Genomic DNA, 23,543 nt, shown 5'->3' with positions numbered 1-23,543 from the left:
CTGGGTTACAAATCACTTGAATGCGGGGGGGGGGGGAGGGATGAAATGTTGTTGTTCTTATTGTATGAGTAAAGGGCAGTAGAACTGTACTGAGCCTGTGCTGATTGAGGGCATCAAGAGAGAGGGTGGGGACCTGTCCCTCTCCACTGTTTAAAGACACAGCTGATTACATAAGAATGGTCATACTGGGTCAGACCAAGGGTCCATATTGCCCAGTATCCTGTCTTCCGACAGTGGTCAAGGTCACATGCTTCAGAGGGAATGAACAGAACAGGGAATCATCAAGTGATCCATCCCCTGTTGCCCATTCCCAGCTTCTGGCAAACAGGAGAGGGACACTCAGAGCATGGTGTTGCATCCCTCCCCATCCTGGCTAATAGCCACTGATGGACCTATTCTCCAGGAATTTATCTAGTTCTTTTTTTAATCCTGTTATAGTTTTGGTCTTCACAGCATCCCCTGGCAAAGAGTTCCACGGGTTGATTTATGTTGTGTGAAGAAGTACTTCCTTTTGTTTTTTTAAAACCTGCTGCCTATCAATTTCATTGGGTGACTGCTAGTTCTTGTGTTATGTGAAGGATTAAATAACATTTCCTCATTCACTTTCTTCACACCAGTCAAGATTTTATAGACCTCTATCATATCCCCCCTTAGTCGTCTCTTTTCTAAGCTGAAAATTCCCAGTCATTTTAATCTCTCATCCTGTTTCATACCCCTAATCATTTTAGTTGCCCATCTCTGTACCTTTTCCAATTCCAAAATATCTTTTTTGGGATGGGGTGACCAGATCTGCACACAGTATTCAAGGTGTGCACATACCATGGATTTACGTAGAGACAATATGATATTTTCTGTCTTATTATCTATCCCTTTCTTAATGATTCCCAACACTGTTTGCTTTTTTGACTGCCGCTGCATATTGAGTGGATGTTTTCAGAGAACTATCCACAATGACTCCAAGATCTTTCTTGAGTGTTAACAGCTAATTCAGACTCTATCATTTTGTATGGATAGTTGAGATTGTTTTCCAATGTGCATTACTTTGCATTTATCAACATTGAATTTCCTCTGCAATTTTGTTGCCCAGTCACCCAGTTTTGTGAGATCCCTTTGTAACTCTTTGCAGTCTGCCTGGGACTTAAGTATCTTGAATAGTTTTGTATCATCTGCAAATTTGGCCACCTCACTGTTTACCCATTTTTCCAGATCATTTATGAATATGTTGAACAGTAATGGTCCCAGTACTGACCCCTCAGGGATACCACTATTTATCTCTCTCCATTCTGAAAACTGATAATTTATTCCTACCCTTTGTTTTCCATCTTTTTACCAGATCCTGATCCATGAGAGGACTTCCCTCTTATCTCATGAGGGCTTACTTTTCAAAAGTCAATTTAAATTAAATACTTTTTTTTTAATTTATATATTTTTAGAAATCTAGACCTGTTACGTGTTTTGGTGTAACTTGCATTATCCTTATGTTAAATTTGCATTATCCTATCAAAACATTTACTTTATTCATATCTCTTTTATATGTTGCAGGTCAAAGTGAAAATGAAAAGACAAAAAAACAATACAATAATTTTTCCACTCAAAGGCCTCAAAAACTAACCAAGGTGAAGAACACATCAAGAACCAAGAATATATCAACATGTCACCTGAAGGTTCAAGTGGTATATCTATATCCAACCAGCCCAAAGCACAAATACAGCTACCTATTGAAGAAACAGTGTCTCCAAAACCTAAAGGCAGTTCCCGATGTTTGTCGGTCAAAGTGTTCCCATTTATTGAAGTTACAAAAGATGGCTACTGGTGCTCCTCTTGCAAAAAAGCTTACGAAGAAGGAAAGCTTCCCAATGCTATAATTGGTAAAAGTGGAGGAGCTTGGTTTGTCAAACCGATCAGCAAAGCCAATGCTGACAAACTACGTGAAAAGGCTGCAAAACACCAGGCCTCTGGAGTGTATCAACATGCAGAAAGCCTTATAAGTCCACTTTCAAAGCCAATTTTAGAAGTCCTTAATGAGGCTGTTAAGAATGCTGTAGACACAACACAGTTCATGCGAACAAACCTGGCTGTGGCAGCCTACTTTCTATTTAAGCAAGAGATACCACACACTACAAACTGGAGGCCAATGTTAAGTGCATTGTCACTTGTTCATCCTGAAGTTGAACACTGGTTCCGAACAAGACCAGCAAATGCTCACTATCTTTCTGCAAGAAACTCAGCTGACTGGCTAGAAGCATGCGGTGCAACAGTGAAAGACTCAACAGTTGAAAAAGTGGAGAACTCTCTCACCATATTCAAAAAATTTGCATACATGGCTGATGAATGCACTGATGCAAATAGGCATCAAGTATTAAGTCATTGTGTATGTTATCTTGATGTCAGGGGTAGGCCAGTAGACGCATTTCTAGATGTTCAAGTTATAGAAGACACATCGGCTGCATCTGTGACAACCCACATCTTAGAAGAGTTAAATGCTTGTCAATTGGACCCGAAACAGATGGCTGCTTGTGCATTTGATGGAGCTGAAAACTTCTCTGGAAGACATGGTGGAGTACAAGCTTTGCTCAGAGAAAAGTGTAACCCTAATCTCTCCTATACACACTGCAGAGGCCATCTACTCCAACTAGCACTAGTACAAGCTGCAGAATCTTCAAAAGACATTTAAAAAGCTATACATTTAATGTCTTCATTATATTCTTTTTTCAGCAAGAGTCCAAAAAGACTGAATATCTTGAAAAATATAGAAGATACACTGGGACTGAAGTTCAAATTAGTCCAACCTGGGAAAACCCGCTGACTTTCTCATGAGCGATCCTTGGCTGTTGTCTTAAAATTACTCCAGACGTTATTACTGGCTTTGGAAAGTATCTACCAAGATGGAATGGATCTAAGTAGTGAGGCTGGTGGATTACTTTTGCTATTACATTCAGAGAAGACTATTGCCATTCTCTCTCTCGTAAGTCTACTGTTGAAACCACTTGGGTCATTAAACAATGCCATCCAGGCATCTGCTACAACAGTAGTAGATCTTTGTCCAGCAATAGAAGCAACATTTGGATCAAAGATCTATCCGTTGAAAAAGTACTGGAAGAAGCAAAGACTTCAGTCCAGAAGTTGACTAATAAAGGCATTTATATTGAATCCTTAAGTGAAGAAGACAAGAAGTGTTTGTTAAGACAACTGAAAAAGTACACAGACTTGATTTTTTAAAATCTACATCAGCAACTTCTAGATTCTACTCAACCTCTACATAGGTTTTACAGATGCCTGTCCTATAAAACACGAACAGTTGAGTGGAGTGAGGCACTACCAGCAATGGGGCTGCCATGTGATTAGGACAGAATAGAGAATTTGAACACAGAGTGGAAAATAATACGACGAATGAATGAAGATTTGACTTCAACTTCTTTTTTATCATCACTAGTGGCTCGACCCGATCTTTGTGCATCCGAGGGTGCTAAAGGAGTTGGCGGGTGAGATTGCAGAGCCATTAGCCATTATTTTTGAAAACTCATGGCGATCGGGGGAGGTCCCAGATGACTGGAAAAAGGCTAATGTAGTGCCCATCTTTAAAAAAGGGAAGAAGGAGGATCCGGGGAACTACAGGTCAGTCAGCCTCACCTCAGTCCCTGGAAAAATCATGGAGCAGGTCCTCAAGGAATCAATTATGAAACATTTAGAGGAGAGGAAAGTGATCAGGAACAGTCAGCATGGATTCACGAAGGGGAAGTCGTGCCTGACTAACCTAATTGCCTTCTATGATGAGATAACTGGCTCTGTGGATGAGGGGAAAGCAGTGGATGTGTTATTTCTTGACTTTAGCAAAGCTTTTGATACTGTCTCCCACAGTATTCTTGCCACCAAGTTAAAGAAGTATGGGCTGGATGAATGGACTGTAAGGTGGATAGAAAGCTGGCTAGATCGTCGGGCTCAACGGGTAGTGATCAATGGCTCCATGTCTAGTTGGCAGCCGGTTTCAAGTGGAGTGCCCCAAGGGTCGGTCCTGGGGCCGGTTTTGTTTAATATCTTTATTAATGATCTGGAGGATGGTGTGGACTGCACTCTCAGCAAGTTTGCAGATGACACTAAACTAGGAGGCGTGGTAGATACACTAGAGGGTAGGGATCGGATACAGAGGGACCTAGACAAATTAGAGGATTGGGCAGAAAAAAACCTGATGAGGTTCAACAAGGACAAGTGCAGAGTCCTGCACTTAGGACGGAAGAATCCCATGCACTGCTACAGACTAGGGACCGAATGGCTAGGTAGCAGTTCTGCAGAAAAGGACCTAGGGGTCACAGTGGACGAGAAGCTGGATATGAGTCAACAGTGTGCTCTTGTTGCCAAGAAGGCTAACGGCATTTTGGGCTGTATAAGTAGGGGCATTGCCAGCAGATCGAGGAACGTGATCGTTCCCCTTTATTCGACATTGGTGAGGCCTCATCTGGAATACTGTGTCCAGTTTTGGTCCCCACACTACAAGAAGGATGTGGAAAAATTGGAAAGAGTCCAGCGGAGGGCAACAAAAATGATTAGGGGTCTGGAGCACATGACTTATGAGGAGAGGCTGAGAGAACTGGGATTGTTTAGTCTCCAGAAGAGAAGAATGAGGGGGGATTTGATAGCAGCCTTCAACTACCTGAAGGGGGGTTCCAAAGAGGATGGAGCTCGGCTGTTCTCAGTGGTGGCAGACGACAGAACAAGGAGCAATGGTCTCAAGTTGCAGTGGGGGAGGTCCAGGTTGGATATCAGGAAAAACTATTTCACTAGGAGGGTGGTGAAACACTGGAATGCGTTACCTAGGGAGGTGGTGGAGTCTCCTTCCTTGGAGGTTTTTAAGGCCCGGCTTGACAAAGCCCTGGCTGGGATGATTTAGCTGGGAATTGGTCCTGCTTTGAGCAGGGGGTTGGACTAGATGACCTCTTGAGGTCCCTTCCAACTCTGATATTCTATGATTCTATGATTCTATGATTTGTGTTCTGTTCCCTGGGATGAAAGAAGTAGGAATTCATCTCTTGCAACTCCCAGTCACAACAGCTACAGTTGAGTGTTCTTTTTCATCGTTGAATAGAATTTTGTGTTCTGAAAGAAGTCGCCTTCTGCCTGATCATGTGAATGAACTAATGAGCATATCAACTGAAAAAATGGAAGTACCAAAGATGAACGCATTGCATTCAATAAGTTAATTAACAGAGTTGTGCAAAATTATAACAAGAAACCAAGAAGGATGTAGATGTAGTGTTTCATAGAAGGCTTGAGTAGCCAACTTTAATTTGTGTGATGATTTTAAAACATGAGTTAAATTTAATAAAATGGTCATGAAACATTTTCCAGTTTTTACTAGGGTGCCATACAGCCCACCTTCACCCTTACAATCTCACCCCTTATCGGCCCTGACACCCCCCCTATAAATTCGAACACACCCCCCCCCATTTCAATTCCTGGGTAAGCCACTGCTTCTGCCATCAAATATCTCTTCCCCATCTTTTCTCTAAAACGTATGCTCTTGTTTAAATGGCAATGAATTCAGGGAAGTTCTCTGGCCTGTTATGCTGGCCAGGGCTGGCTTTAGGAAGTGCAGGGCCCAATTTGAACATTTTCGGCGGCGCCGGCAGGGATGACTTAAAAAAAAAAAAAGAAAAAAAAAAGAAAACCTGCTTCTATCACCCCGGCCCTTTAAATACCCGAGGGAGCCCTGGGGAAGCGGTGGGCCTCCAGCGGCTATTTAAAGGGCCGGGGCGGTAGAAGCAAGGGGAGCCTTGGACTTTTTAAATAGCCCCCAGAGCCCTACCCCAGGGCTCCAGAAGTGGGGCTCTGGTGGCAATGTAAAGGGCTTGGGGCTCCAGCCCCTGCTGGGAGCCCCAGGCCCTTTACATTGCCCCCTGGGGAAGCCACCCGCCCCATACAGCATACTGGCAGCAGCGAGGGCACGGGGCCCTCTTAGGCGCGTGGTCCGATTCAGGGGAATCGCCTGAATTGGCCTAAAGCCGGCCCTGATGCTGGAGGTCAGACTAGATGACCGTGGTCCTGCCTGGCTATCAATCTATGTTGGTACTTACAGGCACTAGTTATGCAGATGGCTTTGCCTACGTGGGAAAGTTGCTCTGGGTTAAATTGTTTTTTAAACCATTTGACTTCACTGGATGCAAAATCCTGTGTGGATGCTCTTAGTGGGATTAAGACCAGTTGATCTGGGTTTATTTTAAACCTCTTCCCAACTAGTTTACTAAACCCAAAAAAACAACTCCCAAAGCCCCTGGGTTTGGATTTTTCACACACCCCATCTAAGTTAAACCAGGGCAGCTTTGCAGAGCAGGCCATCTGCTCATGTCTGGGGGGAAAGCAGATACGCTGGCGGGGGAGGGGACTGCCTCCCATCTTTGCGGGTAGTGATCCTGGGGTGGCGGTAATTGCTCCCATTATTTGGGGGTAGATCTCCTGGGGAAAGTGTGTGTATATTTATATATGGGGTGAGGTAAATGCCCCCAATACATTGGGGGTCAGGTACGCTGGGGTCGGGGGGGCCGATTCATTTCTCCCAGCTCTTTCCTCTCAGACTCAGGTACTAAGACACAAAATGGCGACTGTATCGGCTGAAGCAGGGTGCGGGGCATTTGAGAGCTCATCGGCGACCACCCAATCAAAAGCAAGCCTTGCAGTTGCTAGGCAGCTTAGAGACCTCGGCTCTTTGGGATTGGAGAGAACTAGCCAAACAAAAAATTCAGCAGCCTCCCCGTACGGCTGGGCCCCAGAGGCCTCAAACACCCGCCTAAACCGATCGCTACGTACGTAGGCAGCGCGAGGGAGGCAGGGACTCAGGGGGAGGCTGCGCGTGCGCAGCTAAATGGTTAGATCGAAGACGCTGCATGCGGTTTTTACGGCGGCTGAGGGAAAACAATTGGAGTCTGCGCACAGCATCAACGAGTGGGAAGGGCGCGTGCGCCTTTTCGGGCCCAGGCGATGTGCGCATGTGCAGTTGCGTGGGTTGTGGGGAGAATGCGCGTGCGTCGTGTCGGATTTCGGCGGCCGTTGGGGAACCCCGCCTGCATATTGGTGAGCCGAGGGGGCCGTTGGACTCTGCGCCTGCGCGACGGCGTGGGCGGCCTCGAGCCCGCGCTTGCGCAGTGAGCGGCCGAAGCGACGCTTGGAGGCTGCGCGTGCGCCTTGATGGGACTAGCCTCCCGCGCTTGCGCGGTGGTCTGTCCGTGCGGTGGGCGCGCTTGCGCTGTGCTGTAGCGAGGCGGCGGTGGGGTTCGGCGCATGCGCAGTAACGGCGCGGGCGGCCGAGGCGCTGGGTCGGTCGGAGTCTTTCGCTCGCTGCCTTGTCCCCCCCTTGCCATGGACGTGAAGCGTCTGAAGGTGACTGAGCTGCGGGCTGAGCTGGGTCGCCGTGGTCTCGACTCCCGTGGGCTGAAGGTGGAGCTTGCCCAGCGGCTACAGGAGGCCCTGGACGCCGAGATGCTGGCGGCCGGGCCCGAGGAGGGCGGCGCTGCTGGGGCCTGCTCTGGGGTGGAGCCGGGGCCTGCGGGGGGCCCGGTCGGAGCCCATCCGCGTGGGGAGGGCGACGACGACGAGGACGAAGAGGAGGAGGAGGAAGAAGAAGAGGAGGAGGAGGACGAGGAGGCGCTGTTGGCTGACGAGGAGTCTACGCCGGCCTTGGGCGGGGAGGCCCAGCCTCAGCCCGGGCCCCAGGAAGAGGCGGCCCAGGCCCAGGCGCAGTCCCAGCCCGAGGGGAGCGACGGGGGCGGCATGAATGGAGCGGAGCAGCCGCAGGAGGAGGGGCCCAGCGGGGATGAGGCGGCGGCGGCCGAGGCTGAGACCAAAGAGGGGGGCGAGGAGCCCGGTGAGGCCCCAGACAGGGTGGGGGGAATATCCACCGTAGGTGACTCCCGCCGATTCCTCCTCCCCACCACGGGGACCCCCGTAGGTCATGCCCCGCACATCATGGTCATCTCCTGAACATCCTGTTACTCTCTCCCACCCACCCGCGGGGAACCCCATAGGTCCTCGCATCCCCCTTTCCCTGCACATCCGGGTCCTATCCCACATCTTCCATGGAATTACCTTACCCTGCACATTCGTTCCCTTTATCCTACACATCCAGGCCCCTTCCCACATCTCTCACGGGGATCTCTTACCCCCACCAGTTTCTCTTTATCCTGTGTATCTGGGACTGTTCCCTTACCTCATATCTAAACACCCTACAGGATACCTCATCTTACCCCATGCATCCTGGTCCACTTTTCCCCAGATCTTTACTCCTATTTCCCCAATTCTTTTTCTCCAGTATCACTGCAGCAGGTATTTGGAGGAGCAGACCAGAGCATTGGGAGCTTCTAGTTTCTGACATGTTAGTTAAATGGGTGTCTGTAAACCTGTGGCATAATATTTTAAATATTCCAAGTTCGTTTATACAATTCGTGGTACATATGCAGGATCAGAGGAAATCCATATAACTTTACAATTTGGATGGCACAAACTGCCCTGCCTCCTGAAAGGGCATTTCCAGGCTCAGTGATAACATCCCTGTATATAATTCACTATTGCACTTGTTCTGAACATCTCTTTGCATTGGCTTTTGATTCAGAAATCCTATGTCTTGTGCATGGGCTATAAACTCCAGAAGGGGGTTACAGGGTGTAAAGGTAAAGCCCTATCAGCACCAATGTAATAGCTTGACAGTTCTCTTTATTGGTGTCGTTTTGGAATAAAATCCTAATCTGTTTTTAAATTGAAAGTAGTTACAGGTACCAGCACTTGTCACTAAGTCTGTTGTCAATTTTAGTGATGAGTGTCGGTACCTAAACACACTGTAAAATTTTTGCTGTCTCCCCATGAAATCTAAAGAAAAAAATAGAGAAAGAGGGAGGAAAACCGACTATAAACAAACCACTGTCAAAGGTCCATAGCAAACAAACTATTTTGCTAAACCTTTCATTGTTGGTGCAGGGTAGTTGTAGTGGTGCTGGTCTCAGGATATTAGAGAGACAAGGTCCAAAGTAATATCTTTTATTAGAGAGTTCTTCAGGTCTATATAAGCTCGAAAGCTTGTCTCACCAACAGAAGTTGATCTAATAAAAGATACGATCTTGCCCACATTGTCTCTCTAATTTTTCTAAACTTATAGTTATCTTTGCTATTTCCCACAATAAAATATTGGGGAGGAGGGGGAGTTCAGTGCAAAGTTCTATATTTGAGAGACTTTCCAGGTTAATTACTAGCTGTTTGTCATTAATTGGTATGAATTTGTAAAATAGCAAATGAAAACAATACGTGATAGAAAGTATTGATTAATAAAAAGCTGAGCCTCATTTTGGCATCACCCCCTCTTTTCTGTTCCCTTATTTTGGTTTCCAAGATGTTTGGAGGAGGGGGAAGCCCATCTGACCATTAAAAAATAAATAAATAAGTTGGATTTTTTTTTTCTGGGTTCTGGTTTGCTTAGATTTATATTACTATTACAAGTACAGCTTCATTTTCTCTATAAAATATATGCATGTGGCTACAAACAGAGACCTTGAGCTTTCAAACACACATTTAATTTTGCTACCAGGACCATCCTGTTCCATCCCGTTTCCCCCCTGCCTGCTCTTGAATTAGGGGGACTCAAAGATAAGCACGTGCATAAATATTTACAGGATCCAAACCTGGGGGGAAAAAACCTTAAAGCCCCAAAGTAGGAAAAATATAAAAATGCAAAATTAACAAAATTAGAATACATTAAAAACAAATCTTCTCATGGATTCTCCTGGCAAGACCAGACTGAAGAGGGTTGTTTCTCTGGTGGGAGCTTTACCTGCACTCTTTAGGGCATATCCATGTTCTCAGCTATTTGTAGGTGAAACGTGGGATATTAATACTGATACTTAGTGCTTATACGGCTCTCTTCATCCTCAGACAATTACAGATGTTACTAATTAACTAATGAACATTGAACCCAGGTTTTGGTATGCAAGTTAGAGAGAAACTGAATTCAAAATGTTTTGCTTCTAAGAACACTTTAGTTCTTCAATGCACATCTGTGTTACTGATTCAACTTCAAGTCTAGTCAGTTTTAAAACGTTAAAAATAGTTTCTGGGACTAAGTATACCCCTGAGTACATCTGTAAATTTTTGTTTTTATAAAATCCTATTTTGTTTCTGAAATGTTGTATTCTCCCAAGCTGCTGTGTGAAAGATGCACATGAGCAAAATGGGAAATAGCAAAACTGACTCTAATCAAATTACTGTAAAATGCACAAATTAAACATACTGAAATGCAGAATCTTCTGATTTTAGTGATCTTGGTTGTCACTTTACAATAGGTGGAAGTCAGGCAGAAGTGTAATTGTTAAGCTGATGGTGTCCCATTAACAGTTTTTGGGTTTTTTAAGTTTAATGAAATGACCAGACTTTTTATAGAATGTCCCTGAGACAGAAGCACTTTATAGGTGTCATCTTATTGCCAGGAGGACATGTCAGGCAGGTGGGACCTACAGGGCTTTGGTGTTGCATTCTTTAGGTTTTGTGTCACTTTCAGTAAGGCTTGCTGACTTTTTCTTCTGTCCCTCACAGCGGACGAAGAGGATGAAGATAAATCAAAGCCAACAGGCTCAGATGGAGAGCGGCGAGGGGTTAAGAGACAACGTGAAGAAAAAGAAGAACATGGCCGTGCTTATTATGAATTCCGAGAGGAGGCTTACAATAGCCGGTGAGCAGAAGGGAATCTCTGGTCCTGGTTTTACTGGCAATCCAAGTCACTTCCCAGGCAATGAATGAAACTAGATTTGATCAGCTAGTTCTGGGATTAGACAGACATTGCATGTGGATGCAAGGAAAAGGATAGAATTTGGTTTGGGACTATAAGGCAGAATGTGTGTTCTTGTTTTATATTCTGTTGTTTTCCCTATTCTAAATTGTTCTTATTCCTGGATGTTCTTTGATATCTGATTGCTTGTTTCTTCTCTCACTCCTGCCTAGGTCTAAGTCTCCACCACCTCCAGAAGAGGAACCGAGAGAGGAAGATGATGAAACTGTTGTGATCCTGGACACATGTATGTATAGGCCATGTGGTAGTTATTTGATGTATAGTAAATTTAAAGTTCAGAGATTTAATTATTGGGTATATAATTTGAGAAACCAAGCATCATAGCTAATGGGGTGTGTGTCAGAATAACAGAGGCCACTCTACTCCTTCAGCCGCCATAGGATTTACAGGAGATTGTGTAAGTGTAACTCTCCAGCTGGAACATTTCTAATTTTTTTTTGATCTTTTGGGCGATATATGGGGGTACTTGGGTAAGTGCAGCATTAATGCAGTAGCACTAGAGCAGTGGTTTTCAGCCTGTGGTCTGCGGACTCTTGGGGGTTTGAAGACTATGTCTAAGATTTCCAAAGGTGTCTGCACCACCATTCAACATTTTTTAGGAATCCGCAAATGAAAAAAGGTTGAAAACCACTACACTAGAGCAACCTTTGGGCCTGCCTAGCGTTGGAACTGTGGCATGGTAGAAAACTGCCTTCTAACATGTCAGTTTCTATCTGGATATGAGCCAGACTATTACTGGTGCTTGTGGGGTCTAATTCTTTTTGAGTAAATCTGAAAAAGGAACTTAGAGTAAACTGATCTCTTCTTTCTGACAGATACATCTGATCTCCACTTCAAAGCAAGCAAGGACCGCTATGGAGGACAACCTCTCTTCTCAGAGAAGTTCCCCTCCCTTTGGTCTGGGGCAAGGAGCACCCATGGAGTGATAAAGGGGAAAGTCTGCTTTGAGGCAAAGGTGGGGCACTTGCTAGATGGATGTGCTGAGTCTGTATGTTGGGAAGTGGCATGTGTGTTCTGTTGGGTAACTGGCACTTTCAACACTGAATGAGATGTTGGGTCTGTGCTAGTCTAATTTAATCAGGAATGTAGTGTATTTAATTTAACGGATTGAAATGTAGAGCAGCTCATGGGGGGGGTGTAACAAGGTCTGGATATGGTGCTGTGGTGATGAGAAGATCCTGCCCAGAGTGTTGAGAGAGGCAATCTGTCAGAATTAACTCTTTGGCCTTGGCTCTGTTTAAAAATGCAAATGTAGACCTACTTTTTGTGGCAGTTAGAGACAAATTTCTGATTAAAATTATGTGATTGTACCCTTTTGCTACTTTGAATATAGAGATGGCCTGCAAATTCTTAGGGTTTTTTTCCCTGCTTTGAAATATCAGGATTATCAAGTCTGGGCTCCCTTAGTTTGCTGGAGGGCATCCAGAGGGGAGAGGGGGATGGGACGGGGAGGGGTTTGGTTGTTTTTGTGAGCCTTCTGTCCTTAATTGAAGGGTTATGGAGGGTTTAGTCTTTAGCAAAGATTTCCTTTCTTCCAAGTGTTAATTATGCATCCCAATCATACAGGTGTTCTCAAAGCAGAGTTGTAATCAGTCTAGATAAAACTCCCTTTACCTCTTTATTGCTCAGCTGTCAGTTTTTTATGATACTAACTCCACTAGCTCTTCATTCACAGCAGCCTCTGTCTAACCTAGTTGTAGATATCTAATGTATAAAAGCTTTTCTTAAACACCTTTCAGGCTGCTTTCATCCTACCTGGGGAAAATGAAAAGAGCACAACACTTACACTCACAAAAACTGAGCATTTAAATGTATGTCACAACATATCTCTCTTTGTGGTGGAATTTCCCATATAAAGCAACTGTTTTATTTTTTTTGGGGGGGGGGGGAATTCCCCACTGTTTCACCGATAGCTGCTCTACCTTGGGTATTGGTGTGCCCATACACTGACAGGAATTAGTTTTGCATAGAATACATTCTTCCTTAGGTTTACCCTTATCACTTCAGTCTCCCATTTGAGAGAATTTCTAGTTGGTGGATCTCCTCTCTGATGAGAATAATCATGAGGATGCAGGTTGAGGCTCAGAATTTGGCAGTCTTGTTAAATGGGTTTCAGAACATAAATCTATTCATCCCAATTCTGAGACAGGCTGCCAAAATCTCTCACTCAAAATTGCAACACAAGTTTCTATGTGGTGCAGGTTCCCAGTGCTGTCTTCCACTCCTGCTACTGTCTCTGATCTTGTGAGATAATGGGTGGATGGAGACTGTAGAGCCTTGTAAAGGGAAGCAAGTGAGTATAGTCCTACCAGTGCAGTCTCTAATCCAAGCAATAGCCCTGCCACGCAAGGATTGGCTGGGGGAGCACACCTTGGTCAGGTCTCTCACTAGGCTCTGCACCAAAGGAATAGACTATAGAAATATTGTTTGTTCTAAGCCTTGGGGAATCAACTTCTAAATGGCTGAGGTGATTTGGTGCTGCTGCTATGTAGTGACTGTTAGGGTATCTGACATGAATGCCTGTCTGCTGGAAGCAGATGAGATGTGTATTTGAATAGGCTACAGAGAAAGTAGGGGAAATACCCCATTAACTCTGGCTTTGGTACAGAGATCTGTGACCTGCGCATGCCTCCAGCTCATGTAAATCCAGGTATGATTAGCACCTGGAGGAGGATTATAGTCTCGGAGAGGCCTGACTCTAGCTTTGCACACAACATGCTAAATGACTCCTTCTCTTTTATTTGTCTAGGTAACACAGAATCTCCCAGTGAAGGAAGGCAGTACGGAGGTCCCGCTTCTTCGGGTTGGATGGTCTGTGGATTTCTCTCGTTCCCAGCTAGGTAACTGAGCTCATTTTTCTGTTATGTTAGCTATGACTGGGGCAGGTTACAGAGCTGTTGAGCTGCTGCTGCAGCCTGGGCTGGGATTTTCTAAGAGCTGCAGTGGGCAGTTTGGCTCAGCAGTGACACAGTGTGGGAAAACATGTGTGTAATAGCTGCTGCTCTTTTCCAGGTGAGGATGAGTTTTCTTATGGCTATGATGGACGAGGGTTGAAGGCTGAAAATGGGCAGTTTGAAGAGTTTGGTCAGCCCTTTGGGGAGAATGATGTGATTAGTTGCTTTGCGGTAAGTGCTGTAGATCAGTGGTTCTCAACCAGGAGTCTGGGGCCCCCTGGGGGGGCCACCAAGCAAGGCCAGCATTAGACTTGCTGGGGCCCAGGGCAGAAAGCTGACGTCCCAGCACCCTGGGGCTGAAGTCTGGCCCCTGGGCCCTACCACCCAGGGCTGAAGCCAAAGCCTAAGCAATATAGCTTTTTGGGAGCCCCTGTGGCATGGGGCCTCAGGCAGTTGCCCTGCTTGCTAGTCCCTAACTCCAGCCCTGGCTTTTATATGCAGAAAACCAGTTATTGTGGCACAGGTGGACCGTGGAGGTTTTATAGCGGGGGGGGGGGGGGGGGGAGTGTCTCTCCAAAAGAAAAAGGTTGAGAACCCCTGCTGTAGCTAAGGCCTGTGGTTGCCATCTCAGAGGGGCGGAGGAGGGGGAAGACTTCTATCCTTGCATCCAAAATATATGTGAAGTGGCTTTTCTCCTGTTCGTGCAGGAGCCTGCTGGGAGATGGATTTGGAGGAAAGACAATGAAGGGAGAAATAGTGGCCACCCCTCAAAACTTGCTGGTCACAGGACTCTTGTGTTCTTTGTTGTCACAGAACTTTGAGAGTGAAGAGGTGGAGCTGTCCTTCTCCAAGAATGGGGAGGAACTGGGAGTGGCCTTCCGGATCAGTAAAGAATCTCTCGCTGACAGAGCCCTCCTGCCACACGTGCTGTGCAAAAACTGTGTGGTTGAATTGAACTTCGGTCAGAAGGAGGAGCCCTTCTTCCCAATTCCTGAGGAATATGTGTTCATCCACGCCATCCCGGTTGAGGACCGAGTGCGCACGCCTCTTCCGCCCAAAACCACAGAGGAGTGTGAGGTAATGGGGTTTGTTCCAGACAGGCCTAGTTATTGCTTGTAAGGAGTCAACATGGCTGTGAGTTAGTGGCTGTGTTGCATGGCATATTGGTCTGTTTTTTTTTTAAAGGAAAACTTGACGTACATATGGAAAGAGCCATTCCCTGCAAGGCATGGTGTTGACTTTTACTGTTTCTACTCAGATATTTAATCATTTCAGCTCTTTCTCCTCTAACCTCTGTGTGGTGCTTCCTGCAGGTACTGCTGATGGTTGGACTGCCAGGGTCTGGGAAGACCCAGTGGGCACAGAAGTACACCCAGGAAAATCAAGAGAAACGATACAACATCTTGGGAACAGAGACTGTTCTCTACCAGATGAGGGTAAGCCCTTCCCTTGGGTAGAGTGGTATCACTTAGAGCCTTCACTGGGCAGGGCTGGCTGGACAATCCTAGAAAGTATAGTGGCTTTATATCCCCTTGCCAATGTTCTGCTATAACTATGGCATTGCAGAAAATTGCTTAGTGGAGTAGTAAGGGGAGGGGACTCTTCTGATAAGAGCAGAAAGGGGTGGTTTTTCCCCTCTTTTAAGGTCAATCTGTACATGATTCCAGGCTGAAGAAGGCTTCAGCTCCAGAGGACAGAACTAGTGGCCGAGCTAGAGGAATTGCATTATGAGTTATCTCTGCACCAATAGCTTGTGTCTGACACCTGGTGCTAGAGATGGGTAACCACAGGGCTGGTAGAACACTGTGTATATCTGAAGAATCTCTTATTGATGTCCCTTTTCCTCTTGCCAGACAAAGGGCCTTGAGGATGAAGAGATGGATCCCAAGAGCCGAGACCTGTTAATCCAGCAAGCTGCCCAGTGCCTTAGCAAGCTGGTCCAGATTGCTCCCAGGGCCAAGAGAAACTACATTCTTGATCAGGTATTGTTACTAAATCCCAGTGACTTCCTGACCTGAGCAACTTTGACTTCAGGGCACGCTGAGCATGCTCCTCAGCTCATGTCCCATTCTGATTGGAGGGGATCCAGACTGGGCTGAGTTAGTGGCAGATGAATTTCTGAAACCTGTTTCTTTCCCCCCTCAGTGTAATGTGTATAACTCCGGCCAGCGACGGAAGCTGCTTGCCTTCAAGGGTTTCTCTCGCAAGGTGGTTGTGATTGTCCCCAATGAAGAAGACTGGAAGAAGAGGCTGGAGCTGAGGAAGGAGGTTGAGGGGGAGGATGTGCCTGAATCGGTGATGCTGGAAATGAAAGGTAGACAGGCTCAACCAAGCCTGTTGCATTGTGGTGCAGCATCTCTAACAATCTTTAAATAATTCAGAGAAACTAGCTAGTTCCAGAGAGTCCTGGGCAGTGGTAGGAGCCCAGGTGCCCCTTTGGGGTGATGGGGTAGGAAGTCTATTAACCTCCTGAATCTCTTCTCTGCTGGGAAATAGGGTCTTGAGCCACTGAAAGCTGCCTTGATCTTGTGAACTCTCTTGCTGTTTCCATTTTAACGCAGCTAACTTCTCACTTCCGGAGAAGAGTGATTACTTAGATGAGGTGATGTATGAAGAGCTGGTGAAGGAGGAGGCCCAGCCATTGGTTACCAAATACAAGGAGGAGGCCAGAAAACTGCTCCCTCCATCTGAGAAACGGGCAAACCGTCGCAATAATCGCAACAAGCGCAACCGTCAGAACCGCAACCGTGGCCAGGGATATGGTGAGGCTCTGTAGGGGCTGGGCAGCACTGCCTCTCTGGTCTCTTTTGTATCTAAAGGCTCCTCTTGCCGTATTTTCTTGATGTCAAGGCAAACTGTAAGGATTCTGCTCCCTAGGTTTTGAAGAAGGGACTTGGGTCACTCAGTGCAGGCCTCAGCAAGAGAACAGAACTTTCTCACCACTCCAGCTTCTAGTTCTTTTCTCAAGCACCTCCCTTGCCCAGTTGCCCTCATGGTTTAACTTCCTCTTCCTTATTCAGAGCCTAAATTGTTCTTGTTTTGTGCTAACTGATGCTTTTGAAAATCTCAGCCCTCATAGTCATTTGCCTTTCAGTGAAACTTGGGCTCCCTCCGTGTCCTTAATTCTTACTGTCATGGCAGAAGTAACCATCTTAAATCTGTATTATAGAGTGCTCTGTTCCCATAAGCTTTTGTAACCTTCACTGGTGACAAAATTTTTTCTTAATTTGCATGTGTCCTTTCTACCCCAAGACTTTGTTACTAGTCTTAAATGTGCATTATTCTGCTGCAGCATCACAATGATGTAAGCTCTTGCTTGTCTCAACTCTCCAGTCTCCTGCTTGCAGACAGCTTCCCCCTGCTGCCTTATTTATCTGAATTGAGTTTCTTCCCATTGCCCCATCTCTCTCACCTTTCCAGAACATCCTGCAGTTTCTCTCTCCCTCTGCTTTCCACTTCCGACAATTCTAACTTGTTCAGTATCCCTGACAAACAACACCCAGTGTATGTTTTACTTCCTGTAGGTTGTCAATATCTGTATGAATTAGTCCTAGTCATTCTATAGACTGCAGCAGAGCATTACTGGACATCTCTCCCTAGTGGGATGTTGTTCCATTAATGTTTATCCTCTGCTTATGGTGTATTGCCTGTCTCATGCTATGCTTTTCCTATCCAAACACCATTCTTTCACTTTGCTTGGGAGCTACTGAGATTGGGATAAGTGGGGCTGCTGCTGGATTTTTCTGTCCTGTAACTTTATTGGAGGGTGTAAAATCTGGTATGGTCGGTTATACAGGAATCTTTGCTAGTTTTTCCTGACAGAATTTTTGTTTCTTCTTAATCTGTGGTTTCATTTCTCTCCTTCTGGCTCTAGCTGTTTTAACAGAAAAGTTAAACCTAGTCTAACCTTCTCCCTATAGAGTCCTGGTTTCTTCTGTACTGAATGTTTGCTGCTTTCACTCCCCAAAGGGGAAACATGCAACCAATAGGAAGTTACTGTGCTGACCTGTGATTAGAACGTCTGACAAAAGGAAGTTTTGCCTTCTGCCATCAGGGGATTGCAAGCCATGGGGCAGCTCAGGAACAGCCTGACTCTTGCTGATGTTTACGAGGTACTGCATCTGTAGCTTTGTCTGAGACCTTGCCTGTTTCCTTTCTAGTCGGTGGACAGCGCCGAGGTTATGACAATCGATCTTATGGACAGCAGCAGTACTGGGGGCAGCCTGGAAACAGAGGAGTGAGTGCATTAGTTCTGACTACTTCATACCAAATACAGGCAGGGGATATGGCGGTTGTTGTTGATTTTTCCTCTACAGGGAAAGAGGGAGTTTTGGGGTGATTCTTGCTCCATTTTCTTCCCAAGAGGAGGAGGAGATAATACCTAGCTCTTGTATGGTGATTCTTATCCATAGACCTCAGAGTACTTGACAAAGGAGGCCAGAAGCACAGAGGGGAAAGTGACTTGCCCAAGGACTCTGAGCATGCAGTTGTAGAACCAGGAATGGAACCCAGATGTTCTGAGTCTCAGTCCAGTGTTTTAGCCTCTAGGCCACACTTCCTCCCATGAGAAGGAGACTTTAAAAAATGTAACTTCTGTACTGATAGAGTCCTTCCTGGTAGCCTTTGGGATCCTTTGCACCATGCCTTACCTTTAAGCCACATCTTGTACTCAGGGTATTGGCAGCCGTCACGTGCTGCATCTTGGTGGCTGCCTGAACCTAGGTGGTCTAGTCCTGGCTGCCACTGATTTGCTGTTTCCCCATCTCTAAAACAGGGATATGCACCCACCTCTGTATAAAATGCTTTGAGATGTTTGGGTAGAAGAGACTATAGAACCCAATTATAGGAGGCTATGGGGTGCTGCCATAGGGTGGGGTTCTGCTTCCCACAGGACCATATCTTCCTACAGAGCACATTGTTTGGTGTGCTTAGGTAACTACCTCTGTTTTCACAGGGTTACCGTAACTTCTATGACCGGTACAGAGGGGACTATGATCGATTCTACGGACGCGAGTATGATTACAACAGATACCGAGATTACTACAGGCAGTACAACCGGGAGGTGAGTGGCCACACACCACGGGGCAGTAATAATTCTAGGAGGGGCTTTTCAACCTTAAGAGTAGATGTCTTGTGAACACCTCACTCCCATTTCCTGTTGCCATGGTCCACCTGTAGAAGTATCATCCCAGCATCCCTGTAGCAACTATAGCAACTTTCCACGTGGAAGAGTGGTATTAAGTGAGTGTTTGGTTGTTTTTACCTGTCCTATTGAACACAGTTCCTGTTACTGCTTCTCTTATGTATTGGCAACAAGGCTTGACAGCTCCTTCTTGTTCCAATCACTTTTAGAGGTCTCTTGAGTTTTCATTGCAATGAAGAGCCTGGTCACCTGTTGGAGCAGTGTGGAAGCAAGCAGGTTAAGCCAGAGTAGCATATTCATAGTCGAGAGCTGCTGTCTTAGGACATTTATGAAGGAGGCCAGGGGCCTGCGTAGACGCTATAGCTGTATGGTTATAGGGGGAACATGGCCTTTCCAGCACAGTGCCCCTGGATACAAACTGCTTCTGTTTTCCTTCCAGTGGCAGAACTACTACCAAGACAGAGACCGATACTACAGGAACTACTACGGATACCAAGGATATCGGTGAAATCCCAGCCGTCTTCACCCTTCAGCCAAGAAGCTGAATCTGCGGAGGTGTCTGCAACTTCCCAAAACACAACCAATGGAAACAGGGCTGTTGGGGGGAGAGCGGCGGCGGGGGGAGGGGTGGGAGGAGGAAAAAAACTGTAAATTTTTTTTTTAAAAAGTTTGTTGAAAAGAATATTGTCTTATTCTATAAAACATTTCAAACCTAGTTAGATATTTGTAATCAAAATGTTTGCGCAGAGAGTGCAGCACTTAGCGCTGCCTGGCCTGTACCCTGTGATTGGGCAGGAAAACCACGTACCCTTTAACAACTTTCTAGAGCAGCTGGACTGGCAGCCGGGCAGGGAGGTGCAGGGGTTTGCAAGATGCGCTCAGTGATGGGAACTGAACATGTAAGAACCTGGAGGTACAGATGAGTGAGAATAGAGGGGCCAGCATCCCCTGGGGGCAGAGGGAGGGTTGGGAGGGCAGGCAATATTAATTATTGACTGATCATTCACTTGCAAAACTAATTTCCTTCCAGATTATCATTTGCTGATCTAGCTTTGGGGTGATGTGTGGGGCTCTGCCCACAGTGATTCTGGAGTCTAGTGCTCTTCAATGACTGGTGGAGAAGGGATCGTTTCCACCTTGGAAAATCTGGCAGAGTTCCACGTTCCTGCTGTTGTCTCGTCTGGCAGTGCTGTGCTGGCTGGATGTAACGTATCCCTGGCCAAAGGCTGTGTTTTTTAGCCGAGCAGTTTGCTTCACCCCCCTGGCTATTAAATTTCCCTGAAAGCTTGTAAGTGGAATCATGAGCTGTTTTTTGGCAGAAGGAAGCACAGGAATTTAGTATGCCGGTCCCTAAATTCTCGGTCTTCCCTGGCCAAAGCAGACTGTCTTGGTGAGACTCTGTTCTCTTCCCCTCTCTCCCTCCCCCTCGCCCCGAGGCTAGCAGGCTTGGCCAGGTGCTGAATCATCTCTGTATAGTGTCTGTCCTCTTTAGTGGAAGAGAAGGAACATTTCTCAGGGTTTCTGCTGGATCTTTTCTTCATTAGAGCGTAATGTGTGTGTATATAGGCAACCCATGCAGTGTGTAACCTTCACCTGTGAGGAGATAGTGCTGAGAATAGCAACAATTTTATACCGTAAGAAGAGGGCACAGTTGTTAAAGTGCTCCTGTGGTTTTGATAAACTGGTAGAGCGTGTATATAGGAAACTAGGGAAGGCGATTGAGTGCAGTAGTGAACCAGCCTGAAGTGGGTGGGTGAGTGAGTGAGTGTGTGTGTGTCCATCCTGCCCTCCCCTCCCCTCCCCTCCCCTCCCCATGGCTTGAAAACAATAGGGTTTTGACTTTGATACACTCTTTAGCTGTTAAGTCTAGTCCCACAAGAGGGGAGGGGGGTTCCTGAGGACACTGTGTGAAGGAGGATCCCTTCAGTGCTTAGAGCGTGCTTCAGTATAAAATTTGGGTTGTCCTCAGTCTTCAGAATTTCTGTAAGATTGGGTGGGAGGAGGGGGCATAATTTCAGAAATTATTCCTTTCCCAGGCAAATAGTTGTGTGTTGGGGGGAGAAAGGGGGGCAGCAACTTGTGTAGGGAGTGCATTCATGGCAGAAGTGGATATGGCTGGCTTGTGTTTTTTGGGCGGGGGGTGGGGGATTTATTTTCCCATTATGAAATTTAGCATTGATCTTTACTTTTGTTTCATTCTCATCAGTTTGTCTCCCGCCCTGCGATTCTTCCCCCATCCTTCTTTCCCAGTGAGGACAAGATACCCTCTTAGGAAGTGAATTGTAAATACTCTTGGTTCTGGTCCTATAGCCTTGGATTTGGCTAGGGAGCTAATTATGTCCAGTCCCCCTGTTCCTTTCCTTCCCTGCTTGAAGATTATCTTCTACTCTCTGTGATTTGCTGTTTGAAATACAAACATTTTAATTTGTTTTAAAAATTGAATTTTTTTATTCTCTGCCTACCATTGCAAGCTGCCCTGTCTCCAATGCCCATTGTCACATCCCAGCCCAGACTAAACCCCTCCATCCAGACCAGGACATGGTGAGACATGGCTCTGCCAGCACCAGAGAGCACAGGTAACAGGTTGCTGGGATCTCCCAGCCCTGTGCCACTTCCCAATGCAAGAACTAGTGAGAAGCAGAGTTCTACTGTCTCCAACTGCAGTGCCGCATGTGTGTATCTGAACGTGTGACTGTGTGACGACCGTTTTTATAACAAAGCAACTGGTATTTTAAATGATGCTTCAGGCCACTAGAAAATACTCTTGGGACAGGGGTAAAGGGGAGAAAGCAGGAGCCTGCAGTAGGTGTGTGCTGGCAAGGGTGTTCGATGCTTTGGTATTTTTAAAAAGTTCCTTCGTGGGGTGTGCTTTCCAATTGGTGGGGCACAGGCAGCCTCCAGTGTGCAGATCCTCCACAGCTTCATTGAGTTTGGGGGACATGGAGTAACTGGCACTGGAGCCAGGAAAGCTTAAATCACTTCAGGAGGCGCTGTCATCGTTAACAGAATAACTTTTGAAGCTATAGTCCTTTTTAAATAAAACCTGTTTTTCTGGGGATGACTAGAACTGCCACATCCTTGTCCGTAAGACCAAGAGATCTTAGCGACTTCAGTAGATGTCTTTTTCTGCACATTTTTGTTAAAAAAAAGAGGAAAAAAAAGAAAAATTAAATGGTAAACAAGGAAATGCAGCCTGTTTTAGATCTGTTAGTGTTTCATGATTGTACGTCTTAGTTGCTGTAGAGGGAAAGCTTGAGAGAACATGAAGGCTGTAAATGTTTTTACAAACTGTAAAACGTTTTGAAGTGGCCAGTAAAAGGGTTTTACCATTGAACATGTAACTGTGTGGTTGTTTACATCTGTAACTTTCCTTCAGATTCTGGCAAATGTAGGCAATAGCTTCCATTTTTAGAATAAATAACCATTGGCTTGACTTAACATCCTTATGTTGCTGCACTGACTTCGTAGGTGTCTCTATACTTTGGCTCTTCTTCCCCTCTCCAATAAAAAGAAAACTCAAAAGACCAGACTAATTTTGCTCTTTTCATAAGGCTCCTTTATTCAGATCCCCTGCATTCACTCTGCCTGCTCCATGCTGTATAATGGAAGTCTTAGTGCCCATGCAGCTCGCTGTGGGCCCTAGCATGGAGGGGCCTAGCACTTGGTGGCGACGCCCAGTGTCAGCGCACTGTTAATATGGACTCCAGTGCTTTCCCTCTAGCTGTGCAAGGGATACCCTTTCTTCCCAAGAGCAGGCCCTATGAGAGTGGCTGCTGCGGTTTGGGCCCTGGGAACCGTGTGCTGGGGGGTAATCTGAGCCTAACGGGGGAGGGGCTTGTGCTCCATGTGGGGAAGGGTCTCCTAGACCCTAAAAGCCCCTTTGCGACTGTCTGATCAGCCCTATTTGGCGCCATACCTCCCTGCTTCGCTTCTCTCCACACCTGTCACCGCTGCAGCGTGCACGCGCCCTAATGTGCTCTTTTTGGGGGGGGGTAGTGGCCCACGCCGAGGTTGGGTCGGGGAATGGAGGCTCGGCACCTCCTTCGCCGCCAGCGGTTCTGGGGGCTGGCCTAGCCCCAGAGCCGGAGGGACAGTGGGCTGCTCCTTAGGAGGCTGGGCTGCCCCCCGCAACCCCACGTGGGCGTTTCCAGACACGTGAGGCGACGCTGCCCGCGCTCCCTGTCTGGACATGGAGGCGGCGGCTCCGCTCCCGGGTGGCGCTCGGCGCAGCCGGAGCTCTGGGCTGCTGCTGGCCGGGTCGAGCCGGACGCGGAGTGATGCCCAGGTGCTGGACGATGCGCTCGGCCGGCTGAGCGGGGCCACTGCGGCTATCACGGCCAACGTGCGGCGGATCAATGGGGCGCTGGAGAGGTAATGAGCCGGGGGACGCCGCCTGGGACGGACCCCTCTTCCCCAGGGCGCTGGAGAGAGGGCAAGCCCTGCCCCGCCTGGGATCCTCTGGGGGGCTGGAGATAGAGCAACCGGTATCCTCCGCGGGTCCCACTTCCCTTCTTGGGATCCTTCCCTTGGAGAGGTGTGTGGGGACTGGTCCTAGGGTCGGAGAGGAACCGCCTCTGAAGTGAGCAATACCCCCACCCCAAATTTTCCTAGCCTCAGACTCGTTAATTCCCCGAGTCGTTGTATCTGAGGCAGCTTCCCCTGGGGTGGGTAGAGTTTATATTGTTGCTAA

The 23,543-nt window shown here is 46.8% G+C and overlaps 1 protein-coding gene across 1 annotated transcript; it reads left to right on the top strand.

The window, feature by feature from the left end:
* The first annotated feature begins 7,255 nt into the window (after positions 1–7,255).
* On the top strand, positions 7,256–22,291 carry HNRNPUL2 (heterogeneous nuclear ribonucleoprotein U like 2). The gene is made up of 14 exons (XM_054036124.1): positions 7,256–7,852; positions 10,564–10,699; positions 10,969–11,042; positions 11,632–11,771; positions 13,566–13,656; positions 13,829–13,941; positions 14,524–14,787; positions 15,024–15,146; positions 15,564–15,692; positions 15,856–16,024; positions 16,272–16,472; positions 17,871–17,947; positions 18,665–18,772; positions 19,293–22,291. The coding sequence occupies exons 1-14, from the start codon at positions 7,270–7,272 to the stop codon at positions 19,359–19,361; spliced, it is 2,277 nt and encodes a 758-aa protein (XP_053892099.1). The 5' UTR covers positions 7,256–7,269; the 3' UTR covers positions 19,362–22,291.
* Positions 22,292–23,543: the final 1,252 nt, after the last annotated feature.

The sequence above is a fragment of the Malaclemys terrapin genome, chromosome 7, assembly GCF_027887155.1.
Source record: "Malaclemys terrapin pileata isolate rMalTer1 chromosome 7, rMalTer1.hap1, whole genome shotgun sequence".
NCBI lineage: Eukaryota > Metazoa > Chordata > Testudines > Emydidae > Malaclemys > Malaclemys terrapin.
The sequence above is the reverse complement of the archived record's forward strand: the minus strand, read 5'-3'. Positions and strand labels throughout refer to the sequence as shown.

Bases quoted from the DNA above. Each gene is read 5' to 3' on its own strand.
- HNRNPUL2 (XM_054036124.1), top strand. From the start codon at position 7,270: ATGCGCAGTAACGGCGCGGGCGGCCGAGGCGCTGGGTCGGTCGGAGTC. The intron at 13,657-13,828 runs GTAACTGAGCTC...GCTCTTTTCCAG, and splicing joins TTTCTCTCGTTCCCAGCTAG to GTGAGGATGAGTTTTCTTAT. The intron at 17,948-18,664 runs GTGAGTGCATTA...CTGTTTTCACAG, and splicing joins GGCAGCCTGGAAACAGAGGA to GGTTACCGTAACTTCTATGA.